Source organism: Bombus terrestris, unplaced genomic scaffold, assembly GCF_910591885.1.
Source record: "Bombus terrestris unplaced genomic scaffold, iyBomTerr1.2, whole genome shotgun sequence".
NCBI lineage: Eukaryota > Metazoa > Arthropoda > Insecta > Hymenoptera > Apidae > Bombus > Bombus terrestris.
In genome coordinates, this window is record NW_025963586.1 from 95,627 (window position 1) to 116,100 (window position 20,474).

At 39.6% G+C, this 20,474-nt stretch overlaps 1 protein-coding gene across 1 annotated transcript; it reads left to right on the top strand.

Annotated features, from left to right (window-relative positions):
• Window positions 1-301: 301 nt before the first annotated feature.
• On the top strand, window positions 302-1,991 carry LOC105666730 (jerky protein homolog-like). Its single transcript, XM_012318447.3, has one exon. The coding sequence runs from the start codon at window positions 348-350 to the stop codon at window positions 1,797-1,799; it is 1,452 nt and encodes a 483-aa protein (XP_012173837.1). The 5' UTR covers window positions 302-347; the 3' UTR covers window positions 1,800-1,991.
• The last annotated feature ends 18,483 nt before the right edge of the window (window positions 1,992-20,474 follow it).

Here is a 20,474-nt window from a genome sequence, read left to right on the forward strand (position 1 = left end):
ATTTGCAATTAAATCCGTTCTTATTATTCTCATAATAATCTTATAATAAATTCTTACTTTCGTGTTGCCTGCTTCTATCAACTCTTGGCCGAATATTATTTGTTATTTTGATACTCATACAGCATAACCTCGATTATATATTGCGTATATACATCATCCGGACGTTCTATCATCAGAATGTTGTATAATTCTCTACAGTGTATCGTACATACGTATATTCCTATATACGTATATAGTTCATATAGTATTTGTTTCCCCCAATCAAAATTGTCGACGACGAGAACTGTCGAAATAAAATCGCGTAACATCATTTCTGTGCGGTATTTACATTCGAAACGTTCCAAACAATGATGAAGCGAAAACCGCAAGCAGTGTTGTCAATTGAAAAAAAATACGACATTCTTAGGATGAGAGATAAAGGTGAGGATCAAAAATTAATACAAGAAAAGTACAATGCTTCAGTAACCTGCTTGGACCATATATATAAAGAATACCAAGAGATTAAAAGACTATTCCAGGCCAAGACATTGGATATTAGCCGTTCCAGAAAATGTACAAGATGGCTACATGTAAGGGATCTAGAAAGAATTGTTTACCAGTTGTACTTACGGTGTAGGCAAAACAGAATACAAATGACAGGAGTAGAGGTACGGAGAAAAGCTTTGGAAATTAATGAAAAATTAAAGGGAGATCCTGATTTTAAAGCCTCTGACCAATGGTTTAAAAACTTTAGATCTCGTCACCGTATAACTGGTAATGATGTCGAGAAAGATCTTCCAATAATAAATGTAGATACACTGAATACCTTTAAAGCTCATTTTAACACATTTCTGAAAAACGGGGAGTTCACATTGGAGAACGTTTACAATGTCGTTTACACAGTAATGATGTGGAAGGGAGTACCAGAAAAAACTTCGATTTTTAGGCGTGCGAAACAGGCAGGAAACCAACAAATGTTGGAAGATCATGTTACTGTACTTTTTTGTGCAAATGCTACCGGAAGTCACAAGTTGCCGGTACTAATAATCGGCAACATTGGAGAAACTCAAGGTTTATACAATTTGAATACAGATGCCTTTTCAACTATCTACAGAGCAAACGCCAATGCTTGGATGAGCAGTAACATTTTCAATGAGTGGTTTAGGAAATATTTCTTAGAATCAGTTATAAGAAGACAACTGAAGAAGGGGCGCAGGGAGAAAACGTTGTTATTACTAGATAATACTAGGTTGATTCACGATCTCAACGATCTAAATAGAAAAGATAGATTCGTTACAGTTATAAGTATTCCACTTAACATATCACCAGTCGGGCAACCAATGAATTGTGGAATAATTTCAAGTTTCAAGAGAAAGTACCGAAAAGAATTGGTGACAACATTAGCATCATTACCTCTCTACAATACGAATGATGATGTGATAGACATGCATGAAAAATTAGACATGTGGGATTGCTGCAGCATTGTACATGATGCTTGGTCTTATGTCGACAATGCAATATTGACAAATGCGTGGGACAGCCTTTTGAATCGTGAAATCCAGTGGAGTGAGGAATACTCACTAAGAATGAAATATGACGCAGTTAAAACAATTGAAATACTGCGTAGCTTACCTGGATGCGGACGGTGCGATGAAGCCAGTGTGTTAAACTGGTTTGAAAATGACGAAATTTGTGAGGTTTTCATGAAGATATGTACCAACGACATTATTCGAGAGTTTGAAAACAAAACTGTGGATCGAATGAACTATTTCTACGATGAAGCTGGGCCTTCTCATTCGAAGCTTCCAAAAATGAGTTAACATGGTTTGAAGCACAAAATGAATGTAACTTGGAGGAATTGCTTATATTAAAACGTGTATATTAAAAAATATATTAAGAAATATAATATGATTTAGCTATAAGAAAATTGCGGAACGCGTATGATTTGATGTAGCGTTTAATTGTTTGCATGTACCATTTGGTTTGAAATATATGGCACACAGTACAGAAAAGCTGTTGCTCTGTTATTCAAATACATTTATCATTATTAGTTCCGATAGTTAAGGTTCTACTGTATATGGAAGACAAAGATAGACGCGAAATAGTATCCTTATATTTACATTCTCTTTGACTATTATACTTTCAATTTGACAAATTAGAGTTAAAGTAACTGTCAAATTAAATGTTTATAGGGAATATCGAGATAGATCGATTAATGTATTGAACAAATATATTGTCCCATAATAAAATAACAGAGTTGATGACGACCTTAAAATCATATTTGAAAAATATCTTCTAGAAAAAACATTATCTACCACTGCGTGTACCCCTCCAAATAGCATAACATTGTCCTGTGCAGTTCTTTTCATAACATTAATAACCAAGATATTTAGGTGTTGCAATTTATTTGTTCCATTTTGTACATCAGCGGATATTTATCAGTGTGACTACCAAAGCCGGTAAATACGCGACGAATCATTAATCGGAGTCGCTTCGAGTGCGTACAAGCATATCGCCCAACGTGTCACCTAGATCTTCACTGAAACCAAAATTCGGTTATGTGCAATTTTACCGTTGTTGCACATGTTTTTAACGCGTTCCTCGCTTCAACGATCGGCATAACACGCAATCTACGTTCGCAAATCTGAACGATCTCGTCACCAGTTCGCAGCTGCTTCGATTAGGCTGTCACTCTATTTACGTACTTCTTCGGAATCACGTAAAAAAGTCAGGCAGTTTCTTTCCTTCCTACGTAAATGTCAAGGTTTTCGGATTTTCTTACGAACAATTTTAATGTCTTTAACCCTCGACGAACCAAGGTCTTTGCTGGTGTTGGTGGAATTGACACTGCACGATCGACTTCAGTTTTCTATTCGGATTTTTTCATTTTGTTTCTACAATGGACAACCTCGGAATCTTCCGGTTCCATGTTCGACCACAATCACTTTCGATTATAGTACTGCAGTGGGCTAATGACATGTGTCGCGTGGATTTCCGTCATTGGTGGACTATCCATGCACGAAGATTCAGCGTTATCCACAACGCGCTGAAGTCGATGTACTTTCGAGACTTTAACGGTATCTGGGACTTTTGTAAATTCTGCAACTTGACAGCTTGCGACAGTAGCAGTGTTTTATTATTATTATTATTTAATTTGTACTTTGGACAAGTCTCGGTGTGACTTGGCAAGCCTGATCGTAGTCGAAAAAAGAAACGGATCTCTTCATATTCCTATCGGGGAAAGTAGCAGAGAATTTACGGCAATTGTAGTACCCACGAGTCCTTCTTGTCTCGAGAACACCGTCGTCATAAATAAAAGTTCATTAGATGAATCAATTACAACGGACATAACCGCGGTAGCGTCGGATGGAGACAACACGGACGGTTGCGATGAGGATTTCGTAGGAGTATCGTGTGAACTGTAAAGTGGAACAAACAGAATACAGCACGAGTATGTGAGAAAGATGGGACACCGAAATGTTCCTTAGTATCTTTGAGCGGCAATTTCGAAGATGAACGAATGTCCTCGACCATAGCTGTGAGCAGCGAACTCTCGCTACAACTGCTACAGCAAACACTGTTACAATAATAAAGCCAATTTGAACATACGAAATACCACTATGGAGTACAGCAGCAATGAGCTACATAAATAAACTAGAGTCGCTATAATTCAAGATACTGAGAACAATAGTCAACGCCCCATGGTATGTCAGAAACGAGGATATACGCAAAGACTTAAAAATACCAGCGCCAAAGAAGAAATCGGCAGGTACGCATAAAAATACAAGGAAAAACGGCAACATATTCAAATCAACTGACTGCTGAAGCGGGAAAAATTGTCATAGAAAGAAGACTAAAGAAAAAACAACCAACTGATCTCAATAAAGAAATAAAATAGACAAACTCGAAGATGGTATACCGCTGGTGATAGCCATCCACGTGTTATTTAATAATTAAGCTAGAAAAATTTACCGAATGTCCAACTGGACAAATCTTTCAATTCCGCAACTTTAGTTGTTTCGATTCGCGTCAGTTTATCGTTAGCAACGCACGTTTCTCCGACATCAATGGTAGTGTTATCCGTGTTTCATTCCTCGCTCATCGTGGATAATGATTTGACTCGATTTCAACTTAATTTCACATTTATTACACGAATCGTTCTGTTAAATAGTTGGTTTTCCGTTTTTTCAATCCCAGCTCGAGGCCCTAGAATTATAGTGACCTATCTATTTGATAGATTTATTTATAATGATGAAACAGGACACTATCATTGTTTAACTAGAGCTACTTCTTAATGTAGAGGTTTAATCGCTTAGGGACAGTGCGAAATGACGAGAACAAATTATTGCTATCGCACATCGCATAGTATTGCTATCATGTGCCGCTACATTAATATAGTAATGCAATACAACTAAAACAATTAAATTGGTACAACTAATCAACTTCTAAGTGATAATTCACAACTCACTACAATCGACAACCAACAACTTGCAACTAACTACTTACATCTCGTGACTATCTCCAACTAACTAACTTTCTCCACCAAAACATCCTTTTTTTTATTGGCACATGTTTCTGAAAATTTTCGAAGCAATTACATCGAGAATTTCCATATGAATTTGACACATTACATCAAAATTGAATTCAAGTTACTAACCGATGTCGATATATTATTGTTCGTTGAGTAGGATATACGCGGTGGCTGAATCAATGCTCGTGTCACGGTGGTCCCGCGAATACAGCGATAGGATATCATATCTCATATACCTTAGCCATCGAAATAATAACTAAGCAGTAATAGGATGCCTATGTAATCGGCATCCAGTGATAACCCCTCCACAGGAACCAAACCCTTGATATAAAAATCCTCCCAAGTCAATACTCGACATTCTATTCTGTTCTGTTATAACATTCTGTATCGTTACTCTGTCAATTTCTAATAAATTTTGTAATAACGATCATAATTGAAATACGAATCTCTCACCTCCCATGCGGAACGTGAAATAATTTCGAATCGACGTGACACTCGCATAGGTACGGCCGCTCGAAAACAAGTATCTACCTACAGATGATTCATCAGAAACGTAAAATATTTAAGGGGGTATTCCAGTCTAGAGGCATGAATTTCGAGCGGATTTGAAAGTTCTGTACGAACGAAACAAAAAATATTTTTACTATCCATTTTTTTATCATTTGTTTATTGATATTTTAAGATTACATGAAAAATTCACCGAAAAAAACTCAAAATTCACAAAGTTATAAGCTGGCAAAGTGAAGGGTCCAAAAAAAGGGTATCCTGGCGTGCATGATTTCAACCCTTTTGGTTATCTGAAGCAAAAACGCCGTATGGATTCTTAATTAGTGTAGATGCGCCTATAGCCTGAACCTTGGAAAAGTAAAAAAAATATTTTTTCACAAAATGGCTGCCGTTTGAAAAAAAGTTTCCTTTTGGACGTTTTTTTGGCAATTCCGAATTATTTAAAAATAGGAAAATTAAGAATTTTGATCTGAGCGTGGTTCAGGCAATAGAGGAATGTACAAAGAACATTCACAACAACTTTCAAATAAATCGGTTCATTAGAATTTGAAATATCGTGTACGCCAACTCGGAAAAAGTAGTTTCGAGAAAAACGGGTTTAAAGTTTTGAGACAAGTTTCCGGCAATTTTACTCATAGAATGGTGCAGCATATTTACATATTTTTAATCGGCGATTCCTGCTCTATACAAGAAACCTTCCTCTACTTCAAACTGCTCATTCTCCGAAGTTCATTCATGGAGACGAGCAATTCTGGCTTCCTTTGATGTCTCAGAAGCTCGGAGTTCAGAGCACTCGATGCGAACTTTGTCTTGCCTGACTGCGAACGCATGAGCTTCTGGGCCAATCGTGATTCCCATGACACTTAAGATTTTTAATATGGATATGAAACCTTCATTAAAAATACATACTGCGACAAAAGTGGAAATTTGAATTGTCTGCGTTCCTGCGTGGATGTGCTTCGGAGCAAAAGTCCATATTAACGAAGTTAACGATTCGTTATTCTTTTGGGTTTCAGAACCCAAACATCGTTCCAATTGAATTGCTGAATTAAAAATACATTAAAAAGGGATAAAATACAATATAGATTTTATGAGCGTATTCATACGCAGGTACTCATGCAGAGTCTACCGTCTACTGTTCATTTGTTCCGGTCGGACCGGAGCAGATGCCGCGTCACAAAAATAGCTGTAACTCATAAAATAATTGAAATTTTGAAAAATCCTTTTAAAGGAATATTCTTGAATGTCTAAACTTTGGAAATATTGAAAAAAAATTGTCGATTTTTTCAAATTTGTAGACTAGAATACCCCTTAAGAGTAAAGGACTCTTACTGGGAGAGCAATGAAATGGGCCGAATTCAAATTGTATGTTGCTGTAAATAATTTCTATGCTTCGGCTGTGTTTCAATCGATGCTGCCCGGAGGTTTTCGATAGATCGGCGATATTAATTGTGATATAAATTCCGCTCCGCTGTATGAGTCACGGGATACCTCTTAACGTTTGAGTTGAAGCATCAGTGACAGGGACAAACAGCAGAAAAAAGACTGCTTATCAACAGTCGATAATAAACTTCGGTACATAACACATTGCACTTATTTGCGATACGTTTCAAACGATAGATTGAAATTGACAAAAGTACACTGTATTTTAGTGCTTCAACAATCGGATGGTTGTGTAATTACATCGATTCCAGACTTTATACGAACACAACTAACGATCTTTTCTAAAATTTGTTTAAATTAATGAATAACGCGGTCAATCATACAGACGTGAAGCTATTCACTTGTTGGAACCATGCTGAGCGACTGATCATTGTATTAAATTTTGTCGGATATAGTAACATTATGTTCACGGATACGGATAGTTTGATTTAGGAGCTCACACGCGATAACCCACATGATATTATGAAGCGAAACATACATCACTTCGACATGAGTGATTACGCGAAAAAAAATGAGTACTGTGTTCCATGTACGAAATAGTGTACCGGGCAGGATGAAAGACAACAAAAATGGTGTGGTTATAATGGAGTACGTAGGACTGCAAATGAAGATGTACCCATTTCATGTTTGTGCCATGCAGAAATATGTAAAAAAGTAATGAATGGTATTAAACGAAACTTTGATGCGTGGAAGATATGTTTCTAAGATTGTATCAAACGTAACGGAGTGAACACGGGAAATACTGTTTCTCAGAATCGTATAACATCTATAATGTATGACGTGTACTTTTTTCGATAAACAACCATGCTACGTTATAAAACTCTTTAACCTTGCAGACCGATGAGAACTTTCTATGGGTTCGAAAACGTGTGTTATCAAATTGGCGAATCGCTGTCTGGATAATCGCCGAAAAGTTTAGTATCGTTTTAAGATGCGCATATCCAATTCCAAAAAATGATTTAAAAATGCGAAAATTTGATGCTAGAATTGCTGATCCCACGGTCTTCTGATGAAATTCTACGAACATTTTGAATAGAATCTAAATACACTTAAACTTGTAATAGTATTAATAGATGCAGATATTCTCAACTCTTTCTTCCTCTTGTTGTAAACATTCGTTGAGACGGATTGAATATAGCTAAAGTCAAAGTGTATCTAGTGCTTAGTCGTTTTACTCAGAATGCTCACACAGCTACTGGTTAACGTTTCTACCGTAGATATTAAGTATACGAAAAAAACAAAAACGTCAAATGACGCCGAGACAAATATCGGAAATGCTGTCATTTGACACAAAATACGAAATCCTTCCTTAGAAAGAGGTAAGTCTAAAAGTACCATAGCAAGTAAATACGGTACTACACCATCCACCGTGCGCTATATATATGCACACAGCGAAGAGATTAAAACATATTTCGAGAACAATACACTGATTGCTAGCCGATCCATTAAACGTCTATCATGGACACGGATAACGGATTTAGAAAGAGTTCTTTACCAGTGGTGCGTACGATGTAGGGGAAAAAACATAGAATCGACGATAGAGATACGGAGAAGAGCTCTGGAATTTAATGAAAAACTAAACGGAGATCCTAATTTTAGAGCCAGTTACGGTTGGATGATGAATTTTAAGGAGCGTTGCCGTATCTATCAAGCGGATATCGACGATTTCCGTACTCCAAATAGAGCTGCAGCGAATATCTTCAAAGCTAATTTTAAAGAATTACTGAAATGTGAGGAGTACACACTGAAGAACGTTTACAATGTCAATTACACTGGATTAACGTGGAGAGCAGTACCAGAGTTAACTTGGATCTTTTGAAATGAGAAATTAGAATGCCCAAAAATGTACAAGGATTACGTTACTACACTTCTTTGTACAAATGCTACCGGATGTCACAAGTTGTCAGTACTAATAATCGGCAGAATTGTGGAAACTCAAGGTTCATACAATTTGAATACAAATGCTTCCTCAACTATCTACATAGGAACAACCACTGCTTGGATGAACAGTAAGATTTTCAATAAGTGGTTCGAGAAATATTTCTTAGAATCAGTTAAAGAAAGACAAAGGAAAAACGGGCGCAGGGAGAATACTTTGTTGATAGTAGATAATGCTAAGTGACATTATGATCTCGAGGAACTAAATAAACAAGATGAATTCGTTACAGTCATGAGTTTTCCATGTGATGTTGCACCACTCATACAACCAATGGATCGTGGAATAATCGAATGTTTCAGGCGAATATACCGAAAAAAATTAGTCGAAACATTAATGCCATTACCTAACTGCAATACGAAGGATGACGTGGTAACAAACCATAACGATTTAATCTTGTGGGATTGTTGCCGTATGATACAAGATGCTTGGTCAAATGCCAAAAATGTAATACTGATAAAAGCGTGGGGCGAGCTTTTGAAGTATGAAAGCGAACAAGATGAGGATGACATAACAATAATGGGAAAGAGCATAGCAGAATGCCAATGGTGCAACAGAGCCGGTGTGAAAAACTGGTTTGAATTTGATAATATAAATAAAATGTTTATGAAAGTATATATCGACGAAGTTATTCGAGATTGTAAAAACAATACTCTTTATCAAGTGAACATAGATATTGTCGACGATGAAGCTGGGCCTTCTCATTCGTAACTCTAAAAAAAGAGCTAACATGGTCTGAAGCACAAAATGAAAGTAACTCGGAGGAATTGCTTATACTAAGACGTGAATGTAATATTTGATTTATTAGAATATTTACAATCAATTCTCGTTGAGAATTTTCAGTAACTTAATTTGGCGTGATACAATGACATGGATTATAATAGCTTTATATTGTTGATTCTAGTAGGACTAAGGATTTAATCTAGTGGGTATTTTCTTTTTAGTCTGCGGATCTGGTCCGTCGTGTCCAGTAGTTGGGTGACTAGTGGGTTGTGGTGGTTGTTGACTCTTGTGTTATATCTGCTTCTGGACTTGTGTATTTCATCTTTGACTGTAGGTATCTTGAGGTCTCGGTGGATTGTTTCGTTGGTAACATACCAGGGTGCATTTAATAGGGATCTTAGCGTTTTCGATTGGAAGCGTTGGAGTATTTCAATGTTGGAGTTACTTGCTGTTCCCCATAGTTGGATTCCGTAGGTCCAGACAGGTTTTATTACGGCCTTGTAGAGGGTTATTTTGTTCTGTATGTTTAGTTTGGAGCGTCGGCCCGTGAGCCAATAGAATTTTCTTAGTTTTTCCTTTAGTTGCTTTGTTTTTTCCGAGATATGTTTTTTCCAGGTTAGCCTCCTGTCCAGGGTCATGCCCAGGTATCTTACGGAGTCCTTGCTTGGGATTATTGTGTTGTTAATGGTGACCTGGGGGCAGGTTTGTTTTCGGAGCGTGAAGGTTACATGGGAGGATTTTTTTTCGTTTATTTTAAAACCCCATTTTTGGAAGCACTTTTCCATGGAGTCGAGACTTCGCTGGAGAGTGGATGAGGCAATTGCCGGGTCTGCGTGGGTAGCTAATAGTGCTGTGTCGTCGGCAAATGTTGCTATTGTTACCTCGTTTGGTACGGGTAAGTCGGCAGTGTAGATGGAGAATAGTAGGGGTCCGAGGACACTACCTTGCGGTATGTCGGATTCTATTGGGAATGTTGCGGAAGTGGCGCCTAGACATTTAACTATGAATTGTCTGTTGGTTAGGTAGGATTTTAAGATGGAGTAGTATGGGTGGGGTAGGATTTTTTTAAGCTTGTAGAGTAGCCCTTCATGCCATACTTTATCGAATGCCTGTTGGATGTCTAGGAATACGGCTGAGCAGTATTTTTTCTTTTCAAGGGATTGGCTGATCATGTGGGTTATGCGGTGGATTTGCTCTACTGTTGAGTGTTGTTTTCGGAAGCCGAATTGGTGATCTGGGAGAGTTTTCAATTCCTCTAGGAGTGGAAGGAGACGATTCGTGAGCAGCCTCTCGAATAGTTTAGACAGGGTAGGTAAGAGACTGATTGGGCGATAGGAGCTGGCTTCATATATTGGTTTACCGGGTTTGGGGATGAGGGTGATTAGTGAGATTTTCCACGCCTTAGGAAAGTGTTCAAGGCGGAGGATGGCGTTAAAGATTGATGCGATGAGTGCAATCCCTTTTATGGGGAGTTCCTTGATTGCTTTATTTCCTATTAGGTCGTGACCTGCTGCTTTCTTGGGGTTTAGGCGACTGATTGCTTCAATGATCTCTGCAGAAGTGAAGGGTTGGATAGGAGGGGACATTTGGAAGGGAGTGTGCAGGTATTCGGTGACGTCCGCTGCAGCTATGGAGGAATGGGGTTGGAATACTTCAGTCAAGTGTTTGGCAAATAGGTTGGCTTTTTCTATAGGGCTACGCGCCCATCCACCCTGCGGGCGGCGGATTGGAGGTATTATTTGTGGGGGGCGCGTGAGTTTCCTGGAGGCTTTCCATAGTGAGTAGTTTGAGTCGGCTGTGGGGGACAGGCTGGCGAGATATTTGTGAAAACGGTCATTATTGTAGTTCTTTATGGTTTTGGATAGTTTTCTAGTTGCGTTGTTTAGTTTGCGTTTGTCCTCCGGTGTTCTATGGGTCTGCCACATCCTTCTTAGTCTACGTTTTTCTGCTATTTTTTTTAATATGTACTGGGGGTAATCGTGGTTGCTGATGGACGTTTTTGCCGGTGTGGAGACGCGGATAGCGTTTATTATGCTCGCATTTAGGTATTCCGTGGCTGCTTCGATTTCGTCATTGGTTTTTAGTGAGGTTGAGGCTGAAGTTGTGTGGGTACAGACTTCTCTAAAGAGCTGCCAGTTGGTGTGTTGGTTATGAATGGAGCCATTAGGTGTATTCTCGATGATGGTTGAACTGACTGTTACTATCACGGGGGAATGATCAGAGGAGAGATCAGCCGAGGAATTGATTTGGACGTGTCTTGGCGAGATATTTTTAGTTATGAAGAAATCAAGGAGATCGGGTATTTTGTTTGTGTCGGTGGGCCAGTGTGTGGGTTCGTATGTGGTAAGGTAGTTGAGGTTGTTGGATATTATGCTGTTGAGGAGGTTTTTGCCTGTTACTGTAACCAGTCTGCTACCCCATTGGGTGTGTTTAGCGTTGTAGTCTCCTCCGGCTATGCATCTGTTGCCCAGGGTGTCCAGGAAGTGGTCGAAGTCTTCTTTGGCGATGGAGTGTCTGGGAGGGCAGTATTCAGCTGAGGTGGTGATTGTACCATGACAGTCTTCTATTGCTACGTTTGTTGCTTGGAGGTAGTCTTTCTGGAATGGTGGAAGTTCGTAGTGCCTGATGTTTGACTTGATTATGATTCCGGTGCCGCCGTGAGCCTTTCCGCTGAGGTGCTGGGTGTGGTAGAAGTTGTAGCCGTGTATTTTGAGGTAGTTTTTGTCGGTGAAGTGGGTTTCGGATATGAGCATCACATCGATTTGCTGTTGTTTTAAGAATAGTTCTAGCTCAGATTTGTGCTGAGCTAGACCGTTGGCGTTCCACAGAGCTATTCGCATTGGTTTTATTTTGCTTCTGTGCTTATGAATTTGTCCATGAAGAGTGTGAGTAGTGACAGCAAGTTGTTAATTTGCTCAGTTTGCTTCTCGATAAGTTTTTCGAGTCTGGTAAAGTTGTCTGTGCTTTGTGGGGTGGGAATTCTATTTTCTGTGTGTACACTGTGTGTTTTCGAGTTGTATACGTTTCCTTGCGTTGCCTGCGCATAGGATACTGTTGGTGAGGTGAGTTTTTGGGGTTTAGGTTCTTGTATGTTTATGTCCTTGGGTCTCAGTTTTGGATACCTTATATTATGTAGCGATTTGTAGGCTGAGCATCCTTTGTAGTTCGCAGGATGCTCTCCTTGACAGTGGATACACTTGGCGGGGGTTTCCGGGGGTTTAGTGCATTGGTCAGTGGGGTGATTACCTGCACATTTTACGCACCGGAAGTTGTGATTGCAGTATTTCTGCGTGTGGCCGTACCTTTGGCACCTTTTGCATTGTATTATTTCTTTCTTTACAAGAGGTGGCTCGAACTTAACTATGGAGTTCATCAGCCGATTGATATTGTAGATTTCTTTGTTGTTTGTTTTTTGTTTTAAGTCTATAAAGAATAAGGATAGTGGGTTTTTTGTGATTCTGTGCTTAATGTTGCTGATATTAGTTACTTCGCGGCCGTGGTTTGACAGTTCGCACTTTAGTTCGTCTAGATCGACTGAGTGATGGATGTTGCGTAGCACCACTCGAAATGGTCTTTCTTGTTTGAGCTGGTATGTGTGGAATTTAGCGTTTAATGTTTTTAATAGCTTGGTTAACTTTCTAGAGGCGTCTGGGTGGGTCGGCAGTATTTTCACGTGGTTGTTGTTAATCTTTAACTTGTAGTCCTCTTTGCTGATTTCTTTTTCGGTAGTCTTAATCATTGACTGAATGTCGATTACGTCGTTTATGAATATCGGTGCGGGAGGGGGAATTCTTTGAGTATGGAGATTGTTTACCTTTTCGGTTGTAATCATGGAGTCTTCCGTGGACTCCAGTATTGAGAATCTATTGTAGGTGGTCACTTGGCTGGCTGATGGTTTGGTTTGATTCTTGTTTACGTTTGTCTTGGTCGGTTCGAGCTTCCGTTTTTTCGTGTGCTGGTCGTTTACCAGGATGGATGTGTTGCCCTCTTGCCACAGGGGAGGAAAAATGGCGGTGTGATAATTTAGCTCCGGGGAGCCTGTTGGAAATGATAGAGCCATCATCGAGCTAGTTAATTCAGTGTGAAAGAACTAGTCGAGAGGCTGTTAACCCTGGCTAGGTTAGTTGGATTCGCTTTCGACAGATGGGCGTCACGGCACGTCACGGCATTCAGCAGCAACTGGATGGTCACTGCTGCTTTGTGGACTTTGCCGGGCACTGGACACACGTCTGCACGCCTCGGCACTCACGAACGAACTATGACCCTCTTGATGGCGTAGAAACAGTAGTAGCAGTAGTAGCAATAGGAGCAATAGGAGCCGTAAGAGCCGTAGGAACTGTCGGGACTCTAGGCACCGTGAGGGCCGAAGGAACTGTCGGAACTCCAGGCACTGTGAGAGCTGTATGAACTCTGATAATGAAGGATGACAAACAAAAGAGGAAACAGATGTCACCGAAAGTAAGAAAATATTGTAAGAGCCTCAGTCTCGAACGGCCGCGGCTAGAGTTCAGAAGTGTATAAACGAGGAAAAAATAAAGTTTTCTTCTTTCCTTTAAATTTCTTTCTTATTTTACGTGACATTTTGGCGATACTGCCAGGATACATCCACGTTGGATAAAACAAGATTACGATTTTGGCCTACGGGACATCCGACCAAAGGTGTATCAAGCAACCTGGACTACGAAAAACGGTTTTATTAGTAAGTAGAACCATTTCCTCTAAAAGGATCGATCGATTGCATTCGATAACGTCAGACTCCGACGATCTATTACTCTGAAATGGATAAAAGGGACGATAAGAAAATTACACCTGTCGCTTCGACTAGCGGTGATCCAAACCTGCGGGCAATTTTGGATATGATGCAGCGCCAGCACGAAGAACATAAGGCAGCTATAAATGATTTGCATAAACTAATCCGCGATGAAAGCACTCAACGGATCAAGGAAATAGAACCAATAGGGAAGACTGTTGCCGAACTCAAGCTAGGAGTACAATCCTCCGTAGATACGTCTGAGTTCAACTCAATTATGACAGACGATACTAGTTCTGCCAGCAGAAGCACTACTCGGGACACCCGCATAGTGAAATCTCCGGAAGAACGCGTTCGGATCAAAGAAACTCCAGAAACCTCCGACCCAGCGAACTCCGAGGACGAGGAAGAAGAATCAGCCTCGTACGAACGACATATGTTCGACGCGAAAACCAGCATCGAGTTCATCCCAGTCCTCAACGGTCAAGATGACATTGGAGTGGAGGGATTCATCAAGCGGGTAAGCGAAGCTAGATCGGAATGTAAGGAAAAGCGTGCTTTATTGAAATTAATTCTAACCAAACGCATTGTCGGCGAAGCCGAAAGAGGCATTACACATTCGGTTATCGAGACGTACGGCGCCTTATTCGAAAATCTGAGGAAGTTCGTATCGATTAGCGTAACTTCAAACGGTGCACGCGATAAATTACAAAGAACTCGGCAAAGTTTTAACGAATCAGTACACGGATACGTCAAAAGATTTCGACAAGGTCTTAATGAACTTATATACGCATTGCAACACGAAATTCGCGATCCTATTCGACGAGCAGTCGCGATAGACCTAGAGAACGAACGCGCAACCAAAACGTTCATACTAAATTTAAAACCCGAGATAGAAATCAGAACATCAAGCATGAAACCGCGCACCTTACAAGAAGCACAAGATGCCGCGTTCGAAGCAGAACTATTAATCGGAGAAATTGAGCGAAACCGCGGAAATCAGTGCAGCCAGCAAATAAGAGCTCATTCATTTGCCCGAGGGAATGTATCATCACAACGCAAACCCCCACTTAGGAGCGGTCCGATGACTACGCTCAATCGCCTGCCGACAAGCACTCAAATAAACAACGGAGGGAGAATGAAGTGTTTTAAGTGCAACCAAATAGGACATACCGCAAATTACTGCCGAAAATTTTCAACCGGCCAGCCAGCGAAATCTTCCGCCACCGCGCAGCTACAATATAAACATGGAGAATGCGGGACGAGAAGAGGAAACAGCGCTACCAGAACCTTGCGAGTACACGCAACAACAGGAAAACTTCTATCCATTGGAGTTCGATCAGGAACAGAAATCAAACGATATTTAATCGATACCGGTGCAGGAATAAATCTAGTTAAAAGATCAAGTGCCATATTTAAACCTAAAAAGACAGTAGCTAAAACATTTTACATGGGCAATGACAAATACCAAACTGACGAAACAGTAGACTTTCAATTCTTTAACATCATGAACACATTTCACGTTGTGCCAGACGATTTTCCTTTAATAGAAGGCGGAATAATTGGTTTACCTATGCTCTCTAACTACTCATATCAAATTAACAACGAATCAATACAATTAAACGGGAACGAAATATTTTTCCAGGCGCCGAAAACCATTCTCCCAGGGCAAACCAAAATCGAAACAATTTATCTGGATAAAGTTCCGACGAGAGTATGTTTCTGCAATACTGGTGAGCAACCAACTATAATCACTAATGATCTTTCTTATGAACACGATCTCGATAAAATTGCTAAAATGAAACAAATAATTAGACTAGACCATATTGAAGACAAACTTCGTATTCCTATCGAAAAGATCCTCCTACATTACATAGACGTGTTCGACCTAGAATCCGATACCCTACCTTGTACTAACCTAACAAAACACACTATTACCCTACGCGAAAACAAAATCGTCAATACCAAATCGTACCGACCTCCCGAAGCCCATAAAGCAGAAATTGAAAAACAAATGAAAAAAATGTTAGATAAAAATATCATTGAAGAATCAGATTCTCCTTACAACAGTCCAGTATGGGTAGTACCCAAGAAATCAGACGCATCAGGCAAACAGAAATGGCGTATAGTTATAGACTTTCGAAAATTAAATGAACTTACCGATCAAGACGCCTACCCACTACCGACAATCGACGACATTCCATCACAATTAGGCAACGCCAAATTCTTCTCTGCTCTAGATTTATCTTCGGGATTCCATCAAATACCTATGGACCCCGACTCAAAGAAATATACAGCCTTTAGCACACCTCAGGGACACTTTCACTATAATCGCATGCCATTCGGTTTAAAAAACGCCCCAGCCACCTTCCAACGCATGATGGATACCGCGTTACGAGGATTATTGAACAAATACTGCTTTGTATACCTTGACGACATAATAATATTCGGTAGTACAATTCAACAACACAATGAAAACCTTGCTATAGTATTGAAAGATTAAAAGAATTAGGACTAAAAATCCAACCCGACAAATGCGAATTTCTAAAACCTTTTTTTTTTTTTTTTATTTATTTATTAAAATTCACAATTTGTCCAATTTGGACATTTGGTGGAATTTTTTAACGGTTAAATTAGCATGTTGGTGGCTACCCCCAGCGGGGTACCATCCTCGTGTTTCTTAGGTTATGTCCTTTATAAGGTCTGCTGGGTGCTTCCTTTTTAGTCTTCTGTCCATATTTATGATTTTGTATGTTTCCGCAGCTAGCCGGTTTATGTGTGTTGCTATTCTTAATTTGTATTTCTCGGAGTATCTGTTGATTTCTTCCTTGACCGTTGGCATTCCCAGGTCCCTTCGTATATCTTCGTTTCTGACGTACCAAGGTCCGTTTACTATTGTCCTGAGGATTTTAGCCTGTATTACCTCTATTTTGTTTATATGGCTCATTGCTGCCGTCCCCCATAGTGGTATTCCGTACGTCCAGATTGGTTTTATGATCGTTTTATATATTTTTAACTTGTTTTCTGTGCTCGAGGTGTAATGTTTCTTGACCCCCAAAGCGTGTGCTTTGAGTTGTAGTCTCCCGCTGCGATGTACTTGTCCCCTAGGTCCTGGAAGTATTCTTCCCACATTTGTGTTGTTATTTTGTGTCGCGGAGGCACGTATACTGCTGACAACTGGAAGTAGTTGCTGCTAGTTTGAACTGTAACAGTGGTTGCTTGTAAATATTCTTTGTTAACTTGGCTGTGTAGATAATGTTTGATATCGTTTCTGACTATCACTGCTGTCCCTCCGTGAGCTTTTCCTGAGGGGTGTTTGGTATCATATATGGTGTAGTATGGTATTTTCAAATAGCTTTTTGTAGTGAAGTGTGTTTCTGAGACAAGTAGTATGTCTATATTATTATTGTATATGAATGTTTTAGTTTCGCGGGCCCGTTGTTGTAGGCCGTTTGAGTTCCAGGCTGCTATTTTTAGAGTGTCCGTTTTTATTTTTTGCTTAGCACGTTTGTAATTAGTTGTAGCATGACTGTGATTTGTTGGGTTTGCTGTTTGAGTACTGCGTTTTGTTCGCTTATCATTCTGGTTAGCATTTCGGTGTTCTTTATGGATTGTTTGAGCAGTTCTTTGATTTCTGCAGTGTCGTTGTTACTATTGCTGTGGTATTGGTTATGTGTGTGTGTTGGTTGGCTGGTTAATTGAGCATAGCTTAGACCACCAATGGTGTTGGTGCCGATAGGTTTGGTGTTTATTGCTTGCTCTGTATTTGGTATTATTTCAGGTTTTGTGCTGTCCTGATGGGCTTGTGTGTTAGTGCTTGTCCTGCTTCGTAGGGGCGGGAACAGTTTTCGTTGTAGTTGTTTTCTTACTTCACAGCCTTTATAGCTGGCTGGGTGGTTACCGTTACAGTTGAAGCATTTAACTTTTTCTATTTTTCCTGAATATGGGCAGTGTGCAGTTAAGTGATTTTTTGCGCACTTGACGCAGGCTGGGCTTCTGTTGCAGTAGTTTTTAGTGTGTCCGTATTGTTGACACCGCATGCATTGAGGTATATCTTTTTTGTGTCGTGGTGGTTCGACTGTTACTATTGTGTTTAGTATTTGTTTGATATCATATATCTCTTTGTTATTGATTCTGGGTTCAAGTTCTATTAAGAATAGTGGTAGTGGTTGCTTTGTGTCGAATCTTGTTATATTGTTTATTGTTCTTGTTTGATGTGCAATTTTAGCTAACTCGTCGCTTAGTTTATGTATGTTGGTTTTAGGATGCAATCCTCTTATGACAATTTTATAGCTCCTTTCAGTTTTAAGCTGATATGTGTGGTAGATAGCATTTTTTTCTTTTAATGCTTTTATAACTTTCCTAAATGATTCTGGTGTGTTTGTTTGAATTTTTACTTGATCCAATTTTGTTTGCTTTATTGTGTAGTTGTTTTTCTCGTCTAGATTATTTAGTAGATCAATGAGCGGGTCTATTATTTGGGCCTCAACAAAGATTGGTGGTGGTTTTGTAATATGGTTTGTTTGGATAGTGGTTTTACTTACGGGGTCAGCGTCTATTTCTTCAGTTAGTGAGTTGAAGGAGTTACTTAATGGTAATTCTTGCAGCCATCGCTGCTTTTATGTGACTGGGTTTCCTATGGCACTTATGTCTGTGGTTGTTTTGCGTTTTTTGTTAGCCTTCACTGGCTTCCAGCTTTCGTCCTGGTAGTATCTTTCATGTTCTGAGTTGCTATCTTCCTGTCCCCGATGCTCTTTTGTTTCATCTGTCTCCATGTTAATTTGTTTGGTTTTTATATAATATGTTTCTCCTTTTGTTGCTATGTTTATAGTTGGTACCTGCATTGTTATTTTATTTCCTCCTCACTATCACTTTGCAGCACTATTACTTTGGAGCACTTTTTCACTATTCACTTATACCTGGAGAGGACGACCGTCTAGACACGTCCGTCCTCCTCGGCTGTCCGAGCAGGAGTGATTTCTAAAACCTGAATTAGAATACTTAGGACATGTCATAACACACGAGGGCATAAAGCCAAATCCTAAAAAGATCTCCGCAGTTAAAGACTTTAAGATTCCCAAAACACCAACAGACGTAAAGTCATTTCTCGGATTAGCAGGATACTACAGAAAATTCATTAAAAACTTTTCCAAACTCGCCAAACCATTAACAGATCTCACAAAGAAAGACAATCCTTTTAGATGGACAGAAACGCAACAGACAAGCTTTGACACACTAAAAGAAAAGCTATGCTCAGCCCCAGTTTTAGCATACCCAGACTACACGAAAACATTCACACTCACCACAGACGCTTCCAATGAAGGAATAGGCGCAATCTTATCACAAGACGGACATCCTTGTTGTTACATATCACGGACACTCAACCCCCCAGAGAAAAATTATTCTACCACAGAAAAGGAATTATTAGTTATCGTATGGGCAGTTAAGAGACTTAGGCAATACCTGTTAGGAAGACGATTCGTTATTCGAACCGATCACCAAGCACTCACTTGGTTCAAAAATTGCAAAGACCCTTCCTCGCGTTTGATTAGATGGAGACTTAAACTCGAAGAATACGAGTACGATATTCAGTATTGCAAAGGTAAAGAGAATACAGCAGCCGACGCACTTTCCAGAAAAATTTACCAAATTACCGACAAATCAGTCCCAGACACACCTGCAAACTCCGAAAATATTATAGAACACTTTAACGCATGGTCAGAAGACGCGACACCCCCGAGACGACTTAAAATCACGCCAAACGATCACACCTTCTATCAATTGAATAGAGAAACATTAGGTCCATTCGACAAAGATACTTGGATTCGAAAAATTTTTGAACTAACCAAGAAACACAAGAAAATTGGGATAGGAGACAATAGTTTTACCGAAACCGAAAAAGCTAGGATCAAAGTAACACTCCTGTTTATTAATGACCAAATTGAAGAAATAACTTTTGCATACGAACCAATACAAACCATAGCTGACGAACAAGCTCTAGACATTATACGCGAAAACCATAACGACATTACTGGACACTTGGGTATTCAAAAGACATATAGTAAAATCAAAGACCAATTCAAAATCCCACGCCTCATGGAAAGGATAGAAGATTTTATAAAAAATTGCGAAGCTTGTCAACGACAAAAGCTAGTTAGAATCAGACCCAAGGAACAACCCGTAATTCCTCAGACACCAGTAGAGCCAAACGAAAAGATAGCCATGGATCTAATTGGTCCGATGCCTAAAACCACACGTGGAAATCAATACATTCTTTCGATTCACGATGACCTAACGAAATATCTCGTTTTAGTACCACTGAAAACACAACGAACCGAATCGATTATCGATGCACTACTACACCACTACATTTACATCTTCTCAGCACCCAAAACGATACTAACAGACCAGGGACAAAACTTTATTAGCGAACTAATGGAAAAATTCGAGGAAGCATTTAAAATCAAACATATAAAGACCACTAGTTTTCATCCTCAATCTAACGGATCCTTAGAACGAACACACGCCACAGTAAAAGACATGATTCGCACGAGCCTACACGATTCTAATAAAGAATGGGATCAGGTATTAGACTTTATTTGCCT

Coding starts and splice junctions, on each gene's coding strand:
- LOC105666730 (XM_012318447.3), top strand. CDS start 348: ATGATGAAGCGAAAACCGCAAGCAGTGTTGTCAATTGAAAAAAAATAC.